This window comes from Gobius niger, assembly GCF_951799975.1.
Source record: "Gobius niger genome assembly, chromosome: 11".
In the NCBI taxonomy this organism is placed as follows: domain Eukaryota; kingdom Metazoa; phylum Chordata; class Actinopteri; order Gobiiformes; family Gobiidae; genus Gobius; species Gobius niger.
In genome coordinates this window covers 27,638,414-27,657,178 of record NC_136862.1, presented here as the reverse complement: position 1 = coordinate 27,657,178, position 18,765 = coordinate 27,638,414, and the positions used below count along the sequence as shown (strand labels likewise).

Below are 18,765 nucleotides of genomic sequence, written 5' to 3'. Positions count from 1 at the left end.
CTCTAGGTTAGCGGTCTCGTCTCTGGCCGCCAGCTCGTCCTTCACCTCCTCACTAAGACCGCGAAAAAAAATGCCTTGTAGTGCTTTATCATCCCACCCACACTCTGCAGCTAAAATGCGGAAGTCAATGGAATAAGCCGAAACTGAACCAGAGCCCTGACGTAAAGAGAGCAAACGACTACTAGCCTCCTTACCCTGCAGTGGGTGATCGAATACTCTTTGCATTTCAGATGTAAATGACTTGAGTGCGTAACAAACTGGAGAGTCACTGTTAGATAATGCTACAGCCCAAGCGGATGCCTTCCCAGAAAGTAGACTCATTATAAAAGCTACTTTAGATCTATCTGAGGAGTAGGTGAGTGGCTGCTGTTCAAACACTAACAAGCATTGATGTAGGAACTGCTTACACATCCCTATCTCTCCTGAGTACCTGCTAGGTGTGGGTATGAAAGGCTCACGAGGCTGAGATGTCAGGGGACCGGTGGGAGCTGGGACCTGGAGATTTGGATCCGCCGCTTGGTCAGAGTCTGGAGATTGTGCCTGGTTGAGAGGCTGAAGCGAGGAAAGATGAGCAGCTACTTCATTCAGACGACCACCGAGCTGATGCATTCCCGTAGTGAGTTCCTGTAGAGTTGACATAACTTCCTGAAGGGCGACGCCATGCTGCCCAACAAGCACTCCTTGTGAAACAACAGCGCGTTGGAATTTTTCAGTCTCTGCCAGGGCCTGCTTGATTTTTTCTGTCTCTGCGGGGTTCATTGTGGCCAGATAATTCTGTTAGGTTTAACTAAGGAACCCCAAAGCAGAGGACAGAAGCAGGAGGCAAGTTACACAGTTTATTTTACAAACGGATCGTGGCAGGCAGTGGAGGCAGGGAGCTGGCCGACGAGGAACAGGTCACCAGGAACAAGACACCAGGAGAATCTGTACAGATGAGGACACTAGTGATGGGTCCAGCAACACAGACGCACCGGCGCATGTGTCGAGCTCATAGAGCGAAGCCCCGTATCGACGCGCGTGTCACTTTAAGAAAAAGCCGCGTGACCGATACTGCTGCTGTGTCGCTCGTCACCGACGCACCAAACTGTGTTTAAAATGTACCGCATCTGCAAGTGTCAATGGGATGAATCGCTGTCAGTGCAACAGCTGACTCCATGACCGGTTTAGGGCGGTGCCTTTTGGTGTTGCTTGTTTAGCTCTGTGGGTAGAGCGTCGGAGTAATATGGCCAAGCTCTATAGAATCATGCTGTCAGTTCGAATCCCGGTCTTCGCTTTTTTATTTTTTTATTTTGTGGGCACCCACTGGGAAGAACATAAATCTGCGCCTATACCCCAGCTTCATCTGCACCCTGGGGTAAAAGTGTCAACAAGACGCAAAAGACCGGATGCCAAAAAATTGGACACATGTTTTTTTTTTAAATAAAAAATAAAATAAAAAGACATTTAAATTGGTCAATCACATTCACTACTTTCACTTTAATTTTCACATAACATGTAATATAATACAATAGGAAATACAGCAACATTGAATCAATGTGTTTTGTGAGTCTCAACTAAGTTGCATGCAATGTTGTATAAGATCCACCAGGTGTCAATATAGAGCAACACAGCGACACTGTACCGGCACAGCATCAATACAGTTTGGCGGATGTGCCGAAACGCTTCACGAGGCCTCATCTACCCATCACTAGAGGACACAGCAGGTAAGCATAATCCAGGTAAGTAAAAACACAAAGTACTTCCAAGACAAGGAGCTCAGTAACGCTACCGAACAGGACGGAATTATCTGGCAGTGTGGTGCTGAGACATCCAGGCCTTCATACTGTGGTTGATTAGGTAATGACGTGCAGGTGTCCAGTCTGCAGCACCAGGAGGAGTCAGCCACACCCCCTGCCACACACTGCTCTGCTGCAAAAACAAAAAGGAGGGGGACAGCACACAAACCAAATCATAACACCTGGGGACCATGGCCAAATCTCCGGTGGATTTGGGAACCAATCACAGAGCGAGGAGGGACGGCAAGACGATGACGCGCTATTCGATATATGGAAGCTTGTAGTTTATTTACGGATAATTAAAAAAAAAGTTTATTTACGGATCCAACATGACAGCAGCAAACACGATGGTATTTTTTGATCAAGCTTTAGACCTTGTTCTAAATAATTTAGCTCAAAAGTTTACAGCGGGTACGTCATACGTCATCTCATACGATGATATGATTGGCTGGGGCTACGTGCAGACGCATGAGACTTTTTTTTTTTTTTTTTCGTATCGCCCAATAAACGAGTATGGACGCTCGTAAACCACACCTCTCCTACGAGAAAATGAATTGGTGGTCCCCAGACTAAATATCACTTGTGATTTTAGTCTGGCGTTAGCCAGGCTACAAAAAGACATGAATGTGCAAAGGCAACACTTCAGGCATGTTTTTTAATGAGGGAGTGACATAATAACATGATGTAAAGCTTGAAAAAGTCGATTTTGCATTATACCCCCTCTTTAAAGGATTTTTAGCTCATTCGGACAAGACTAATGACTAGAATAATCAAAGGGAACTCTACAGTATGCAGAATGTGTTCAGGGTTTGTGAATCAGTGTGTTTGTGAGTATGTGCTGATTGTTTTCTTCATAAGGTTCCTCATGCCCCGCAGATTGCATTTGAATGTAAATATAGTAAACTGTAGAGCAGCAGTATTTCTCGCAAAACTAAGCAATTCCTTGTGTTTTCTTGTGAGAACAGCCTATTGATGTTCCTTGGATGATTGGGGCAGAAGACTGAGCCGGTTTCTTTACAGTGAAGTGCTAACAAGCTCCGGTCTGTGTTTATCTGTTGTTTACATTTTGTCAAAGGAACGAGGGAAACACAGGGTCTAAAACTATAGGAGGAAAGTTTGGATAAAGTGGAGATGTCTGTGAAGATCAGGGGGTTTTGATTAATACAAGACAACTCTATAGGCGAGACACAGTTTTTAAAAGAAATCTCCAAAAGGTGAAATGATAAATCTTGAAATTAATCATTATTTGGAAGTGATTGGATTCTCAAACCTGGCACATTCGTCTTATGGCTGAAAGTCCTTTCATCTCACTCCACTTTTGGACTCCTTTATGAGAAAATAATTGGACCTTAGTTCATTCATGCTGACAGAGAAGACACTGAACGTTGTGCCCACTTTTGTTTCATGTGTATTGTCCCAGTAATACAGACATATCAGCCAAAAACCAAGACAAAAAAATCTGCATTTTGACAGCTACCATAGCTACCATAGTTGCCATAGGCCAATACAGATATAGGACTCTTTAAAGGTCCTATATCATGCAAAATCGACTTTTTGGAGCTTTTAGCCATGTTGTTATGCTATTTCCTTATCAAAAACACCCCCAGAGTGGTTTTTGGCTTCATTCACGCAGCTCTCAGTAATCCTCCTGAATCCTGCTCTCTGAGGCTCCGCCCTCTCCTGGTGAACGACTGAGTGTTCAGTTGTGTCGTCACAGCGGAACGGAAGTGCTCGACGTCTGTAATGTAATGTCTTAATTCTATGCTTACGGCCTGATTTTAATTTGTGAACCACCCTTTTCATTATCTCTGTTGTAAGAAATAAATAGATAAAGGAAAATAAAAATAAAAAAGAAAGGATGTGCCGAGGTGCTTCCAGGTCAGCAGAGGCCAAAACAAACACATCCCTGAGGTCTGAACAGACGTCATGTTTGCGCTGCAGCTGTGAAGATGGAGCTCGTTATAACTGGACACACCTGTTCTTTATTCTTACCTAACGATCATGTCAGGGAGAAAAAGAAGCGCGTTTGGCTACGAGGACGGGACTATATACAGTCTATGATTCAACCTTCCTAAAGAAGAGGCCACTCTCTCAGAAGTTGTTTTTCTCTCCGGGATTCGGCGACTATCACCAAAATATTGTTTTTCTGTGACTGTCTCTGATGGATGTTTGGTGAACCTTCGCCAGAATCAAAGTGGATTAACTTTTATAACCAACGTCCCATAATGTAAACACCGATGGACCAGAGCGGTGAGTCAATCCAAACGCGGGTTAGCTTGTGTGTTAGCATATTAGCTTGTGTGTTAGCCATTTATGAAGCTGTGTTGCAGATGTCAACTCCGTATAACTGCATCGTGAAGTAACTTCACTTATTGCTGTTTATTTATATTACGGTAAAGTTATATGTGCGGAGAGAGGGGGCGGAGTTAACTGAATCGAAGCGTTGTGTCTTCCGGGTTTGAAAAATACCTCCAAAAAACACTTATATTTATCACAAAAATGAGTGCTCAATAGCGGTAGAGGTACAATCATTCATATAAATGCCTATACTTAACTTTGGAATGGCTAAAATAGCATGATATAGATCCTTTAAAATGTTGTGATGTTACGTGAACATTGCTATTGCTATAATTACTGCCACTTTTGTATGAGGCACGGTAGCGCAGCGGTTAGTGCTCGTGCTTCACAGCTAGAAGGTCCGGGTTCTATTCCCACCAGGGACAGGGCTTTTCTGTGTGGAGTTTGCAAGTTCTCCCCGTGTCTGTGAAAGTTTCCCCTACCACTAAAAACATGTACAATAGGCCAGGATGTATGAGAGTGAAATGATGGATGGAAATTAGTCCATGGCTACAATCCGGTGTGCCTTGTTCATTAACTTGTCCCGACCTAATAAGCCGATAAATAAATACATTTGGTGCTGGTCACAGAGATGTGTCCGTGAAGTCCCCTGGAGATAAGGCAAATTTCCAGGGAGTCTCAATGAAAGCTAACAGGTTTGATTTCAGTGGAGACTGCGCAGATGCTTTTCAAGTCTCCGCGGGGCTCAAGCAGTTTTGGCGACATCACGGACATTCCTGTGATATCCCTGAAATGTCTCAGAGACCTGTGGGATACCAAGGAGAAGTAACAGTGACGTTGCAGAGAAGTCACGGAGACATCTCCGCAATTATGAAGACATCTCAGAGACGTCACCGCGACTTAGCTGTCACATTATCTCGAGATTTCTCCGACACGTGGAGGTGATGTAATTTGGTGAGCGTACAAGCAATCCAATTCGCGGAGTGCTGTGACTGCCAGGTGTACAGCAATGCGTTCGATGTCTCCTACGGGGAGATGGGCCATCTAGAAATGGCTTCTGCCCTTAAGCTAGTCAGCGCTTGCAACACAAATCAATAAAAGGCTTGTTGTCATGATTCAGTCTGTCGTTTTCGGAAAAAGAGTCTGTGCAAATGAGCGAATTACTGATATCTTATTCTTTGCACATACAAATACCGATGTTCCCGCTTTCACGTTCGAGCTTTCATCTGCACGTACACCTTGTCAGTGTTGTTTCAGAGAACCTTCAGAAATAAAGACAGTAACATAAGCCGGGTTTAAAAATATCCACTTATTTATTAATGACAGTCACCAGGAGCCAGTCCTTAACTCCAGAGGATCCAGTCACTGTCAATGCCAACAGACTCATGTCAAGCCATAAAACAAAACTCCAATGTTCAGACCTTCGACCCTGCAGGTGACTCCTCTTTTGATTTCATTGAAAAAAAAAAAAAAGGCCGGCTAAAGTGTGGTAGATCCGATGAGAGATGTGCTTCTAGCTGCGAGTGCATCGTCGTAAGGCACAGGCTGATTCCCTCCTTTCGGAAATGAATTAAAAAAACAAAAGCCGTCATTTCCATCCGGTTTGGGTTGTCCTCCATTTTGCTATGTAAGAGTCCCAGTGGTTTGAGATTTAAAGCACTGAAGCCACAGAAATAAAATCACACCCGAAACAATGAAACCAAAACAATGCGCAAACAATTTTAGCGATTGTCAAACCAAAACGAGCAGTGGTTATGTCTTTTTGTGGCACACACACACACACATACACAAAATAATTAAAATAGGGTATGTAGGATGTAATTGTAATGTCGATTTATCCTTTACTTGAAAACAATGCACAACTTGCCTTGTGGTTCTTAAGGAGAGACAATGCAGGTGAGAGAGAGAGAGAGATCAATTTGAAACTTCTTGTAGATTTTAGACATAAATGTAAGGAAAAAATGTAATTTCATATTATGATATTAAAAAATAACTCGCACTCATGCTAAAGATTGAGAAACAGCACCATCTTCTGTCAAATCAACTGGTGAACTACTAAACTCTATTAAGTACAGGTGAGAGACGTTTTTAAGTTCATTCAGATGGATATCTCTGATATGTGATTCTGACCAGGCTATTCACCTCATTCCAGAGGCTCGCCTGGGCGCCGCCTGCAGTGTCCCTCCCCTAAGCCCCACCCACTGCCAAACGTCCAATCAGAATGCCCAGGGGGTAAGGGGGGGTACCCCAGTTATGGGGAAAGGCAACACCATTTCAAAACAGTTAGCTTGAATGCTACATACCCCAACTTTAAGCTAGATCTAAATCAAATAAATATGTTACAATCAAGTCAAATAAATGCAGAAATTGGTTTGCATAATTTTGAGCATTTTTCTTTCTTTTGGTAACAAAAGCGCAAACACTAAATCCAGCCATAATTACAGTCAGAAAAACTTTGAGTAATTCTATTTTCTAAGAAGACTCATGAACTTGTCCAGTTTACCAGTGCATATGTCGCTCCAAGACATTTTGGGGTTGTATTAAATTTTAAAGCAAGACATAAAATGGTCATTAAGTTGTGAATATGCCACGGAAAGGGCAGCCATATTTTGTTGCCTGAACTTATAGGCGTCCTAATATGGTCTGTTGTTGATATGCGCTAAGTTAAAGTGCATATGAAAGGTGAGACCTCTGCAAAGAAGCGGTTATCTAAGTAAGTTGTTTTAACTATAGTTGTGTATTAAAGCAGTACTAAGTAACTTATTTACCTTAATAAATCCGTTTCGTAGTCCCTGTGGGGGTAATACAAGTGTTTATGGGATGATTGGAGGGTCTTTCATCTCCCCCTGGTGTCTCTGGCCAGAAAACCATGTTTGCAACTTGACTGCCCCCGGTGCGGAGAAAGCAATACACACTAATGTAATCACGAAGAAGAAGCTTACATTCTAACGGGCAAAGCTAACTGCGGGCTAACGTCACTTTAAACAGTATTTACAGCCAAGTTTGAGTGAAAAAAAATATTTCCATTGTATAATTGGATGCACAGTAACCCTCTCTCCCTTCGCCTTTCCTGTCAGCGTCGTATTTACTCTCCAAGACAATTAATAAATTAAAAAATCGTAACTTGCTACTACACCTGCAGTTGCGCTTATGGCCTCTAGGGGGAAGAGTTACTTAGTACTGCTTTAACATAACATTGTTTGACCTGTTCCGGAAATATTTCTGCCTTGTTTGAACATGTTGTTTCAGATTTCAAGTCAAGATAAGTTTAAAACTTGTAGGAAGAAATGTCATAAACGAGCTGAAATATTATGGTCACATTAATATATAAATCGAAGTCATTCAAACCCCTGCATGATTTTGGTTTTCTACCCATTACCCATTTAGTAATTAAATTGAATTCAAGATTTTGAGGAAAATATTGCTGAGATTTATATGTTTTTTGGTGATGTGTTTAGTATCCTACTTCCTCATTGGAAATGAGCACAGGAAGTGACACATGCAGAGGTAAGCTTTCTATAGCTAGCTTTCCAACAAAACATCCTGCACATGAGTGAAATGAGTATGTTCTGGTTCTTTCCATGGAACATTGAGATTTCTCGAAGTTGGAAATCTTGCAGGGGTTTTTTGCAGGCAATTTTTGCCCCATAATTGGCACAAAGCTGTAACAGTGGGGTTATCCTAGTAACAACTAGAAAAACATGAAAACCAGTCATATGCACTTTAAATGATAAACTCATTTACAGCAGCCACAGCAAAAAAAAACTTTAAAAACAAAAAGAAACACATTCAAGTCAACTTAAAGACTGACTAATTCCAACCAGTAAAAGAACAAATGCACAATCCTATAGTTTTAGCCACAACAGCAGTTATGTTTGAAAAGACCATCACCTCTAGCTGTGAACAAAGTTTAACAAAATAACTTTTGTGAAATTAAATGTACGATGTGCTGTCTGAATTCCAAAAGAAATCTCAATTCATTATGTAAAAACAGTTCTTCCGATTAAAAATCTTCAAACTGAAACAATATATTCTCATTTTAACAAACAAAACACTCAGAAAGTTTGTTTACTTTTACTTTTTACCACACTCTGAAATTTGATCACAAAACCCATTAAACCAGGTCAGATATTGATATTGGGCCGGGTACCATTTTCATTTTTGTGTACTAGTCCTTGGATTATTGATGCCTGAATGACACTCGTTGCATTACCTTTGTTACATTGAATCTTTAAATTTCAATTTCAAGAGAAAAAACGATCATTTGAGCAAGTAAAAGTTTCTTTAGAGCTATCTCACAACCCTCCTGGCATCAAAACGTCTCAAAGTATCTTAAGAAAATACATTTTTTGTACCAGTTTTATCTTTTTTAAATGCAATACCTTTTAACAGAACCCAGTCCTTTCCAGATCATGTAAAAAGAAACACAAATTTGTATTAATAGAAATGTTTTTAACAACTTCACTCAATAAATAAATGAATCAATTTCTTTAAATAAACTTCTTCACTTCATGAAACTGCATTGAAAACCAAATATAAAACAAAATCTGTGGATGTGGCACATGTTAAGTAGTGGACAGGGTCTGACTAGCTCCAGCGATTCTCCATAAAGAAGTCTTTAAGTGGTAAAATCCAGGATGTTCATCGTTTAAAATGTATCTGTAAAAGTGTTGAAGTGTCCAACAGGGAGAGAGCGGTGCGTTGGAGGAAATTTATAAACATATAAAGTCCTTACGATTTCCCACAATTGTTTCTATTAATGCAGTTAGTTACATGTCAAGGGAATGGTGTGTCCACAGCAGACTTTGCACAACGATAATAAAGTTTTCTTTGACAGAAACTTTACAAAAGAAATGTTAAAACAATCTCTCTAAAATTTTGTATGTTCGACAGCAGCTGTTTATTTACTTTACCAAGTAGGAGTTTGTGTCAAGTGTAAAGTAGAGTGCAAAAGAATAAGCTTACATTTTTTTCAATATACACTAATTTGTTCATTAAATCATTTCAATTGAATTAAAATTTTAATGTAATTTCATCTGTTTTAATTACTTTATTTTATCCCCAAGCTGGTGCAAAATTGTCTTTTAGTTGATTATTTTGAATGGTTTTGTGTATTTCACAATTATTTGGAGTGTGAGATCTGACATTAAATGTAGTTACATTCATGTTAATTTAGTTCTGTTTTTCAAAACTGACAAAGTATCTAACAAAGTAAGATACTTTGTGAGATACTTTCTATCTTTAAGGTCTATCTCTATTCAAATGAATGGTAAAGACAATCCCTATATCAGACCGTATATGGCAAGTTACGGCATGTCCGTTTCATGATATTTATATCATCGATGTTTTTTCTCCATCATAAACGTATTTAAAAGAGGAGGTGTAATGGCCACTAGATGCGTATCCGACAAGGTCTGTACTGTCAGAATTTTTTTTTCCGAGTTTTGACATCACGCTTATGTGGTTAATGGGTTGACAGCAGCTGAAAAAAATCTGTAACCTTCCTAATTTGTGATGACTGATGGCTAATGCTAACGGCTATGGGAAAAATACATCGAACAGCCAACAGAATTCTGAAAGAATTGAACGTCATTTCTTTTTTTCTTTTTTCTCTCTGTTACGTAGGGCCAGGGAGGCAGATGGTATAAGCAGGAACGGTTAATGGATAACTCCAACATGCGCAAATGGCATTTTATTCACCCTTTAAGATTCAAATTGGCACTATGGATACAAATTGTGTTGTACTGTTTTGCTGTTGCCGAGGATTACAAATGTAAACGTTAAGATCCTGCATAACCTCATATCATGATTCAGTGCTCCGCCACTGCTGTAGTCCTCCTCTTTAAACTCATGTAATATTTATGGCCGATGCAGCTATTGGCTTCAGTTTGCTGTAAATGCACCATTCCTTTCCCCCTAAATGCTGTTCTCAGAGGCTTTACGAGTACAAAACGTGTGAGCTTCATTTAAATATTGGCACAAAATATCGTCCGTTGGCAGCTTCAGTGAAAAATGTATCTCCGTGTTTGTAGTGCGTAGTGATATCCTGCGTGTGACCGTCTCGTTATCGGAGGCAGCGTTCCAGTTCTTTTTTTGCCTGTTTCAGTTTGTGTTTGTCTCGTCCACGTTTTGGGAGTTCTAGAGGCAGACGCTGGAGCTGATCTGGCAGGTGGAGCCCACTCCGGCCTGGGACAGGAACAGCCGCCCGTTGGGACACACGCACACCTCGTACACCATTTGTCTTGTCCCTGATGAAGAGGAACTGCCCGAGGCCTTCCCCTCCGGCAGACGCATCAGGCGGATCCGGTGGGCATCCAGAGAAATCTACAAAACACAGGAGAAAAAAGATATATGACTCCAAAAACTTTTATTTAGTCGGTTCCATTAGGGAGGTGCCCACAGTGAACGTTCCACTCAACCCTAACCTCCACCGAACACATCTGCTACAGGCCTATAGTTAAAAAGTGCAATGTAAAAACAAACTTTCACTTCCAAGGCACCTACAACAATTTAACAAAGGACGGAGTTTGTGCAATTTTTATTTGTACAATCATTTATATAATCATACTTACATATCATAGATTTTCACCCAGAAAATTACTTTTTTAGGCCTATCCCTGATTTCTGCTGCAATGATTGGTCCAAAGCGATCACATGGCTGTGGCGTGCATGACTCGGCACTTAAAAAGCAACAGCCCGTCTGGGCCCAAAGCAACAGGCAAAAGGAAACCATTTTGAACCACTGGGACTTGAGAGAAACCAGCAAGTCAGGTCTGAAAAAGACACTGATTCTTGGGAGATATTTGTCTTTATAATGTGCAACACATTAAAATGGGGGTCACAGCTGTAATTTTATAATCTCATTGATGATCCTCTTGTTTTGAATGTGTAACAAGCCAGGGGCTTGTGTTTATCATATCACATGTACAATATACTAGTGGTGGGACTCGATTAAATTTTTTTAATTGAGTTAATTACAGGTCTGTAATTAATTAATCGCAATTAATTGCATTTTAATCGAATACCAAAAACATTTTTTTTAAACCTAATTTATTCAATAATTAGATAGAAACATGAGTTCAACAACAAAAGTATTTATTATTGTTAATCTGTATAGTTATTCAAGTAACAGAGGCAAAGTGCATTTATAGTTTTTTAGCTTGTGTTTTAGGAACTCTGATCACTCATGTAACTTGTAGAGTAAATGAAACAGTAATAATAATGCCACATTTATACAAAAGTAAAAAATAAACAAAGCAAAATGGCGTGTTTAATAATTGCTGTAAACCGAAATCAAAGAGCCATTTCTTATACTGACAAGGGTTAGGGTTATAGTGGCTCAGAGTGGGCTGGCTGGAGCGTTTGTTTGAGGCTGAACGCTAACATTAGCATCGAGGGCGTCTCTGTGTTTGAGGCTAATGCTAACATTAGCATCGAGGACGTCTCTGTGTTTGAGGCTAATGCTAACATTAGCATCGAGGGCGTCTCTGTGTTGGTCCAACATGTTTTACTTTGAGATGGCATTTTAGACTTAAGTAACTTCGGTGGAAGGTGAACTCTTTTTTGCACAAACTACACACAACGGGCCGGGTGAAGCGTCTCCGTCCATTGCTGTTGTGGGCGTATGTGTGTCAGATATACGGGCGTACCAGAAACACGCAAAAAGAAAGGTTCCGCGTTAAAATCTTGTAATTAATTAATTGAAATTGACGCGTTAAAGTCCCACCCCTACAACATACATATTAATTTCTTTTTTCTGTCTGTTACATTAACCCACTCACAAAAGATCTACAGTACAGGAAGAAAACCTTGTGGGCAAAGTTTCTTTGTTTGGTGCGCTGACTGTCTAACGATACAAAGTCAAGTGTTGTGAGAACAGAACACTGAGCTTTACAATAAAAGCATCAGATTATTTTCATACACCACTACCTGAAGGGCACGGCAGCAGTAAGTGGCAACTCTAAAAGCTTTTCTTTAAAAACACATTTTATGACTATTTCCTTGAAATCAAGACAATGAACAGGTCACAAGTCTCCGGCTCACTTTGCGCCTGCCTTGAACATTTAATTGAACCCTTCTACTTCTACTATGTCGGCTTCTAGTAATACGACTGCTCTCACTACAGTGCAATATTACGCAGCGATTTTCCAGACGCTCAAAGTCACTCGATAATATGATGCATTATTCATTCACCCTCTGTTGTCACTGGTGGCAAACTACTGCTGTCCTGGGTCTGACTGATGAATGCCTGGCTATCGATCTGCGCCTACAGTAGGCGTGGGCGATATGGCCAAAATAGAATAGCACCATTATTGAATTATAAAATCACATAATCGTGTATGCAGAAAGACCGAGGCTTGGGTTTCCCTCCCAGACCGAAGCAGGAAAAGAGCAAACTGCAGAAGTGATAAAACCATCTCACACAAATGTCAGATCGACAGTCCTAATATGGTCATATGGCCCACCCTTCGCCCTATAGCCTCTCAAACAACCACCACTTACGCCATATTCATAGAGGCATCCCGTGACTGCAGTGACTTTAATATTTACCACAGCCTCTTGACGGAAAAGGGTGAGCACACAAGGAGTAAGACTTGTTCACAGCTTGGCCTGTGCTCAATAAACCCAAGATTATTTCACCTCCCACACCGAGCTATCAGACGGAGGACCAAACTGCCTCCCCCTGATCCCAGCTCTGAGCTCTCTCTCTCTCTCTCTCTGGGCTGCGACTATCTCCTCGCATCAGCCCCACGGAGGCAGAGGACCAGCCTATCAGAGGTGGGAAAAAGAAAGAATAAGCGGTAACACAGGCCATTATGGGGACGCCCCGAGAGGACACAGCGCAAATGACCCGGAACAGGTTTGAAACGGGTCTCGGATGAGTTCCTCGAAAAAACCTCCAAAACCCTGTGGTGCAGAGGGCTTTAAACGCGATGAGACGGAGTGTGAAACTGTGAGGCGAACCATAAAACAGCAGAGGACAGAGAGACAACACGGGCTGGTAAACTGTGCCCGAACGTGTGATTGTGATTAGAAACAAAGGGGCTCCACAGGGGACTGCCCCGAGGCCTTTCCTGTTCTCTTTTTTTTTTTACGGTCTTTGCAATTTAACATTTTCAGAACTGCACTGCAACTTTTAATGTCCATAACAATGTTTGTGCGAAAGTCTTGGTCTGCTCATCCAGGGTTTTTACACTGTCGCAAAGTGTATTTTGTAGGTAGTCATCTGGATTGGATTGGTTGAAGTAAACTAGGAACAACCTTTGCAAGAATCTGCTTTTTTGGCGGTCAGATTTCATACAACAAAAATGGCATTTGACTATCACTGAAATAATCACACTCTGGCAAAAAACAAAAACAAAACGTTTAGTTAATCATGATAGTGCATTATAAAAAAAAGAGATACAATTATCAGTGTAATACGGGTTGTGCAATAAGAGTCCCATAACATGGGTTGGCAATAGGGGTCAGTGTAATGCGGGTCAGTGCAATACAGAATGGTGCAATATGGGTCAGTGCAATATCAGGTCTGTCAGGGCATGTGCATTATTGAGGTTTGTGCAATACAGTCGATGCATTTACTATTTTCTATATTCTTCTCTGTTGTCCACTCTTGTTATTGTTATTTGTTTTAACATGATGTGATCACTGTTCTCATTCCTGTCTGTACATAGTCTGTATATAATCTGTATATAGTCTGTACATAGTCTGTACATAGTCTGTATATCGTGTCTCTGTATGTTTTTACTAACTCGTGTGTAACATCAACCTGCCAGGGGGTCTGCAGATGGAAATTAGCCTAAGGCTATAATCTGGCATATTTACATTTGTAAAAATGTTCATTAATATGTATTGTCCCTCCTTTTCAAATAAATAAAAAAATAAAAAAAGCAAAACAAATAACAAGCTACCTGATGAGACCTGTGAGATACAATTGCGTCATTGTTCAAACCCAAAAAAACTGTCCTCCACATTACTATAATCCACCATTGTATCAGTTCTGAACTGATCTGCCTGTGAATTCATAGTGGACTTTGTTTTTTAATAAGTTATTCCAATAGCTCCCAGCAGGGGGAGCCCCAGGCAAGATCTTCACCAGCACCAGCACCTGTGTTTCATTGTTACTATTTCATCCTTAGAGACAGAGACATCATTTCAATCTATAAAACGTAAAGTATCAATTAGGGATGCACCGATACCGATACCTGTATCGGGTATCGGGCCGTAACCACATGCTTGTACTCATACTCATACTCATTAATGAGGTCCCGATACCAGAAACCGATACCGCTTGACGCCTGCGCTCCTACAGGACGCAGCTCTCCTCTGAGGAGAGAAAATAGCAACAAACTGGAGAATTCAAAAGTGGAAATACAACATTCCACATAGAGCTGACTATATTACAGACGACACTCCCTAAATCAGAGTCTGAGCTGGATTTAACCAGAGCTAAATGTTGTTAGTGCTGCAGCGTGGAGTCTGCAGTGTTTACAACATACAGGCTAATGTTGCTAACTAGCTGCTAACATTTCTGGCGATTCTTACGCCGTTTTATGCCCAGGGGCTTATTCATCTGAAAGACTAACCCAGCAACTAAGAAGTACTGAGAAAATCCAAATGAAAGAGATAGAGCATGTCCACACTGAGCGAAAATTAGCTTCAGCAAAAGTATCAAAATGCTGTTGGCTAAGTTGCTCTAAACTCACGAGAAAATTCACAAAGTAAAGGCGAAAAGAGACCATTTAGCTGTAGTAACAAGCAACCATCTCAATACTATTGTTAAATAAAAAATACATACTGTAAATGAACAAAGCACAGGCATTGAGGAATGCCTGTGCTTGAGGCAGAGAGGCTCTCTCTCTCTCTCTGGGCTGCGACTATCTCCTCGCATCAGCCCCACGGAGGCAGAGGACTTCCGTGGGGCTATGATGGACAGTGCAATAAAAATTAAAAATTAAATTGAATGAAAAAAATAATAATAATAAAAAGGCATCTGTTCAATTCTGATATGACTTCTCTTAAAAGTGATGCCCACTTTGCTCAAGGAAATGTAAATGAGTAAATTAACTAAATACTAACCAATCTGCTGTGTCAGTCTATAAACCGTCTTTTCACTTCAAAAAGTCTGTTGAAGAAAATGCCTTGTACTCATATCGGTATTCGGTATTCGGTATCGGCAAGTACTTAAATCAAAGTACTCGTACCCGGTTTTAGAAAAAGTGGTATTGGTGCGATAAACAATATTAATCACACTTTACTTTAGCAGCACAGACACTTTTTGAGTTTTCCTTTTTTATGGTGGTTGGTGGTTCAACAGTAAAACTCACAAAGACTGAATTTACCAAAGAACGTTACAAGTATTAGGTTAAGCCCAGCCCAGTTCTTTGTTAAGCATGTTAACATGAGTGTGCCGGGGCTGAAGTGATTTCTGCATCAGGCCACGCTCGGCTGGCGGCTAATGGCCACACTCTTTCTGTGATGACGGAGGAGCAAAGGTCTGGAGTCAATCGAGAGGAAGAAACAGACGGCAAATGGGCATTATCTGCTCTGATGAACTCAGAAGCTCCAATTCAATTTCACGTAACATTTATGAAGTCCACCAATTCAATTCGGCAACTTTTTATTGATGTGGTGTATTTGATGTGATACAAGCGCCAACATTTGTGAGAAGTGTCTTCTGGTCCTGTACTGGTCCTGTACTATTACTTTTTTGCCTGGAAAATGTCTAATGTTTGAGCAACACCGTGGTGCAGCGGTTAGCGCTTGTGCTTCACAAGACAAAAGTTCCCAGGAGGGGGGGGGGGGGGGGGGCGTATTCTCCCTGTGTCTGCACTGGTTTCCTCTGGGTGCTCCAGTTTCCCCATCCAGCTTAAATCCAGCTCGAAGGACCAGTCATTTTGGGTGTAATTCTGACTGGGCTACATGCAAGACTGCAGGGCTTAATGCTCAATTCTGATGTTTTTTTATTTTTTAAATCCAATTTTTAATATGTAATATTGTCGGTCCTTTGTATAAAATGAAAAGCATAACACTTGAAGATAAATGCATGTAACAATTTTTGTTTTGTTTTGTTTGTTTTTTTGTTATTACTATTTATTTTGTTAATTATTCCCCCCTTTCCCCTGTTTAATATATGAGGCTTTTGTGGGCAGGTGGGTTTGGGTGGGTGGGTTATTGGGTCGAGTGAGTGAGTGAGTGAGTGAGTGAGTGAGTGAGTGAGTGAGTGAGTGAGTGAGTGGTGGTCGGAGAGGCCGATGACGCAACTGGTTGCCTCGTTTTCGTCAGTCTACCCCAGGGCAGCTGTGGCTACAGTAGTAGCTTGCCACCACCAAGTATGGAGTGAATGAATAATGACAACATGGCTCTTTGAGAAACTTGGTGACACATTATTAGTATTATCAGAAAAAACAGCAGACCCAATCACTATTTAATTAACATTCTCATTATGGCTCATAAAGATACATTGGAATATAGCTAATTAGCTTTTATGAAAGACAAGGACAACATTTATGTTCCCAATAATACATTGTAGTTCAATGTGCACACTTTAAACTTTCAAGTGTAGAAAAAGTTTACAAGAATCATGTACTGCATTTTCAGAGCATGTTTGTAGAGGTGTAAACTCTACAAGCTTAGCACGTTTTAGAATGAGACCAACGAGTAGTGTGTTGCTATTTCCATTTGATTAGCTTTACTTTTTCAGGCCTATCCTGACTGTGAGGTCATCCTCTTTGGAGTAGTTTTGCCTTTTCTGTTATTTGATGATCATTTCAAACGCTTGTTCACTATCTTGCATTTGATTTGTTAGAAAATGCTATAGTAATCTAAAACACAAGATCCCTATAAATGACCCTTTCAGTTTCTTCTCCCTTCGCTCCCCTCCTAAACAAACCTCCGCTGCCTCTCGAGCTCTAAAAAGCCGATTCCTCGTGATACTTTCCCTCACCCCTTAATGCCTGTGTGAGATTCTGTGGAAACTTTTAGACACTTGTGACTTGTTAATCCTCTGTTAGTTGATGTGACCTGATCTGACTTCAGACGTACAGAAGAAAATCCCTTTATCGGCGACGAAGAGCGCGATGGGTTTGAAACGACGTGTGACCAATCAGAGATGGAGGAGTTAAAGGGTGAACTGAGGAGACAGGCCAAGGAAGAAGTTTGTGAAAGTTCATTTTGTATCAGAGTATCTCACATTATTTTGCAGTTACTAAATACTACAGCAGTGTTTTCAATAATTCTCCCCTCTGGTCCAGTGAGCTGCAGATTGTTTTCAATCAATATTTTTTATTGGACAATCCTTTTCTTAACTTTTATCAGAATGGTTTTGCAGGATAATCTTGAACATAACGTTTGTAGCTGCTTTTATTCTGAAATTCACCGGATTATTTTCCCTGGCCAGTGCCTGACTTCTTGTTTGGTTCATGGGCTTGATCGTAGACTGCTTGTGGAGGTAACCCAGGTTGCACTGCACTGGGATAATGTGCTTTTTTAAATGAAGTATTAGTCTTTCAACAAATCAATCTAAATAAGGGATGAGGGTTGACAGGCTGTACTAACCTTTTAATAATAAACAATAATAAGCTCTTGTATTCATATACATTGGCTTTTCACAAACAGATTACACCACAATAGGCTCTGGCAGAAGAGTCATTGTGACTTTTCCCAAAAGCGTCCGCTCTCCTCGTCCTCTGATCATCGCTTGGACATTTTTTATCTGCATGTATTTACAGTATTCTCTTAAACCCTTAACTCCCACCTGAACCGAGCACATTTTCTCCAGTTTGGCTTTACCCCAGTCCAAAAGCTTCTGGAAAAAAGCTGTGAAAATAGCAACAAGACTGAGACGAAAACAATGATGGAAATGTGACAAAAAAGTGAGAAAACATTGACAAAAAAGTGACAAAAAATGGATGAAAAAGTGGCAAAAATGTGTTGAATACCCAACAAAAAAATGATGGAAAAAAATCCTCTCGGTTCAGGTGGGAGTTAAGAGGTTCAAGGAATAGGTCAGCGTTTTTTCCATACTGAGATATGTTCTTACCTGAGCTTAGACGAGTTGATGCGTACCTGTCTGGTCTTTGTGCGTGCGCTCAGTCACACAAAACGACCAAAGATGTTGTTAGCAGTTGGCCTCTCTATATTGTGTATATACAGTGAAGTTAGAAGTGACCAAGCTCTTCTACGGGCATATCTTAGTCTGGAAAAACGGTGGCCTGTTCCTTTAGCCCCCACCTGAGCTGACCGGGTTTTCTCCAGTTTGGCTTAACCCAAATATAAAAGCTTCTTGAAAAAAATAAAAAAGTGACAATAAAGTAACTAAAGATCGACCAAAACGCTCGTCCTGTATGTTATCGAATAGAGTTTCATTTGTTTCAAAAGCTCTTCATCAGACGCGCTCCATGGAGGACGTACACTGACTGTAGCGCTAAGGGGAGAGAGTGGAGGTTAGATTTTAGGCCTGAGCCCGAGCCCGGCCCAACATTCGGGCATGGCCGAGATTTCACACATGACAGTCGGTTTTGGGTCGGGTCGGGCTTCAAGTTATTTCTTTTTTTCATTTTTTATTAATGTCATTATAATCTCTAATATAAATCAATGCTATAGGCATAGACTATATATAAAAAATGTGGCAATACGCAATATAAAATAGAGGAGTCCGGGGGGAGGTGGTGCAGGTGCGGGGGGCGGGCGC

General features: G+C 40.8%; 1 protein-coding gene across 2 annotated transcripts in view; it reads right to left on the bottom strand.

Annotated features, from left to right (window-relative positions):
• Positions 1–10,158: 10,158 nt before the first annotated feature.
• sgcd (sarcoglycan, delta (dystrophin-associated glycoprotein)) overlaps positions 10,159–18,765 on the bottom strand; it is a 426,694-nt gene continuing 418,087 nt past the window's right edge. For both annotated transcript variants that reach the window (XM_079565997.1, XM_079565996.1), the window contains one exon: positions 10,159–10,397. In XM_079565997.1, coding sequence (XP_079422123.1) covers positions 10,212–10,397 — 186 coding nt within the window. In that variant the 3' untranslated portion in view covers positions 10,159–10,211. The remainder of the gene's footprint in view (positions 10,398–18,765) is intronic.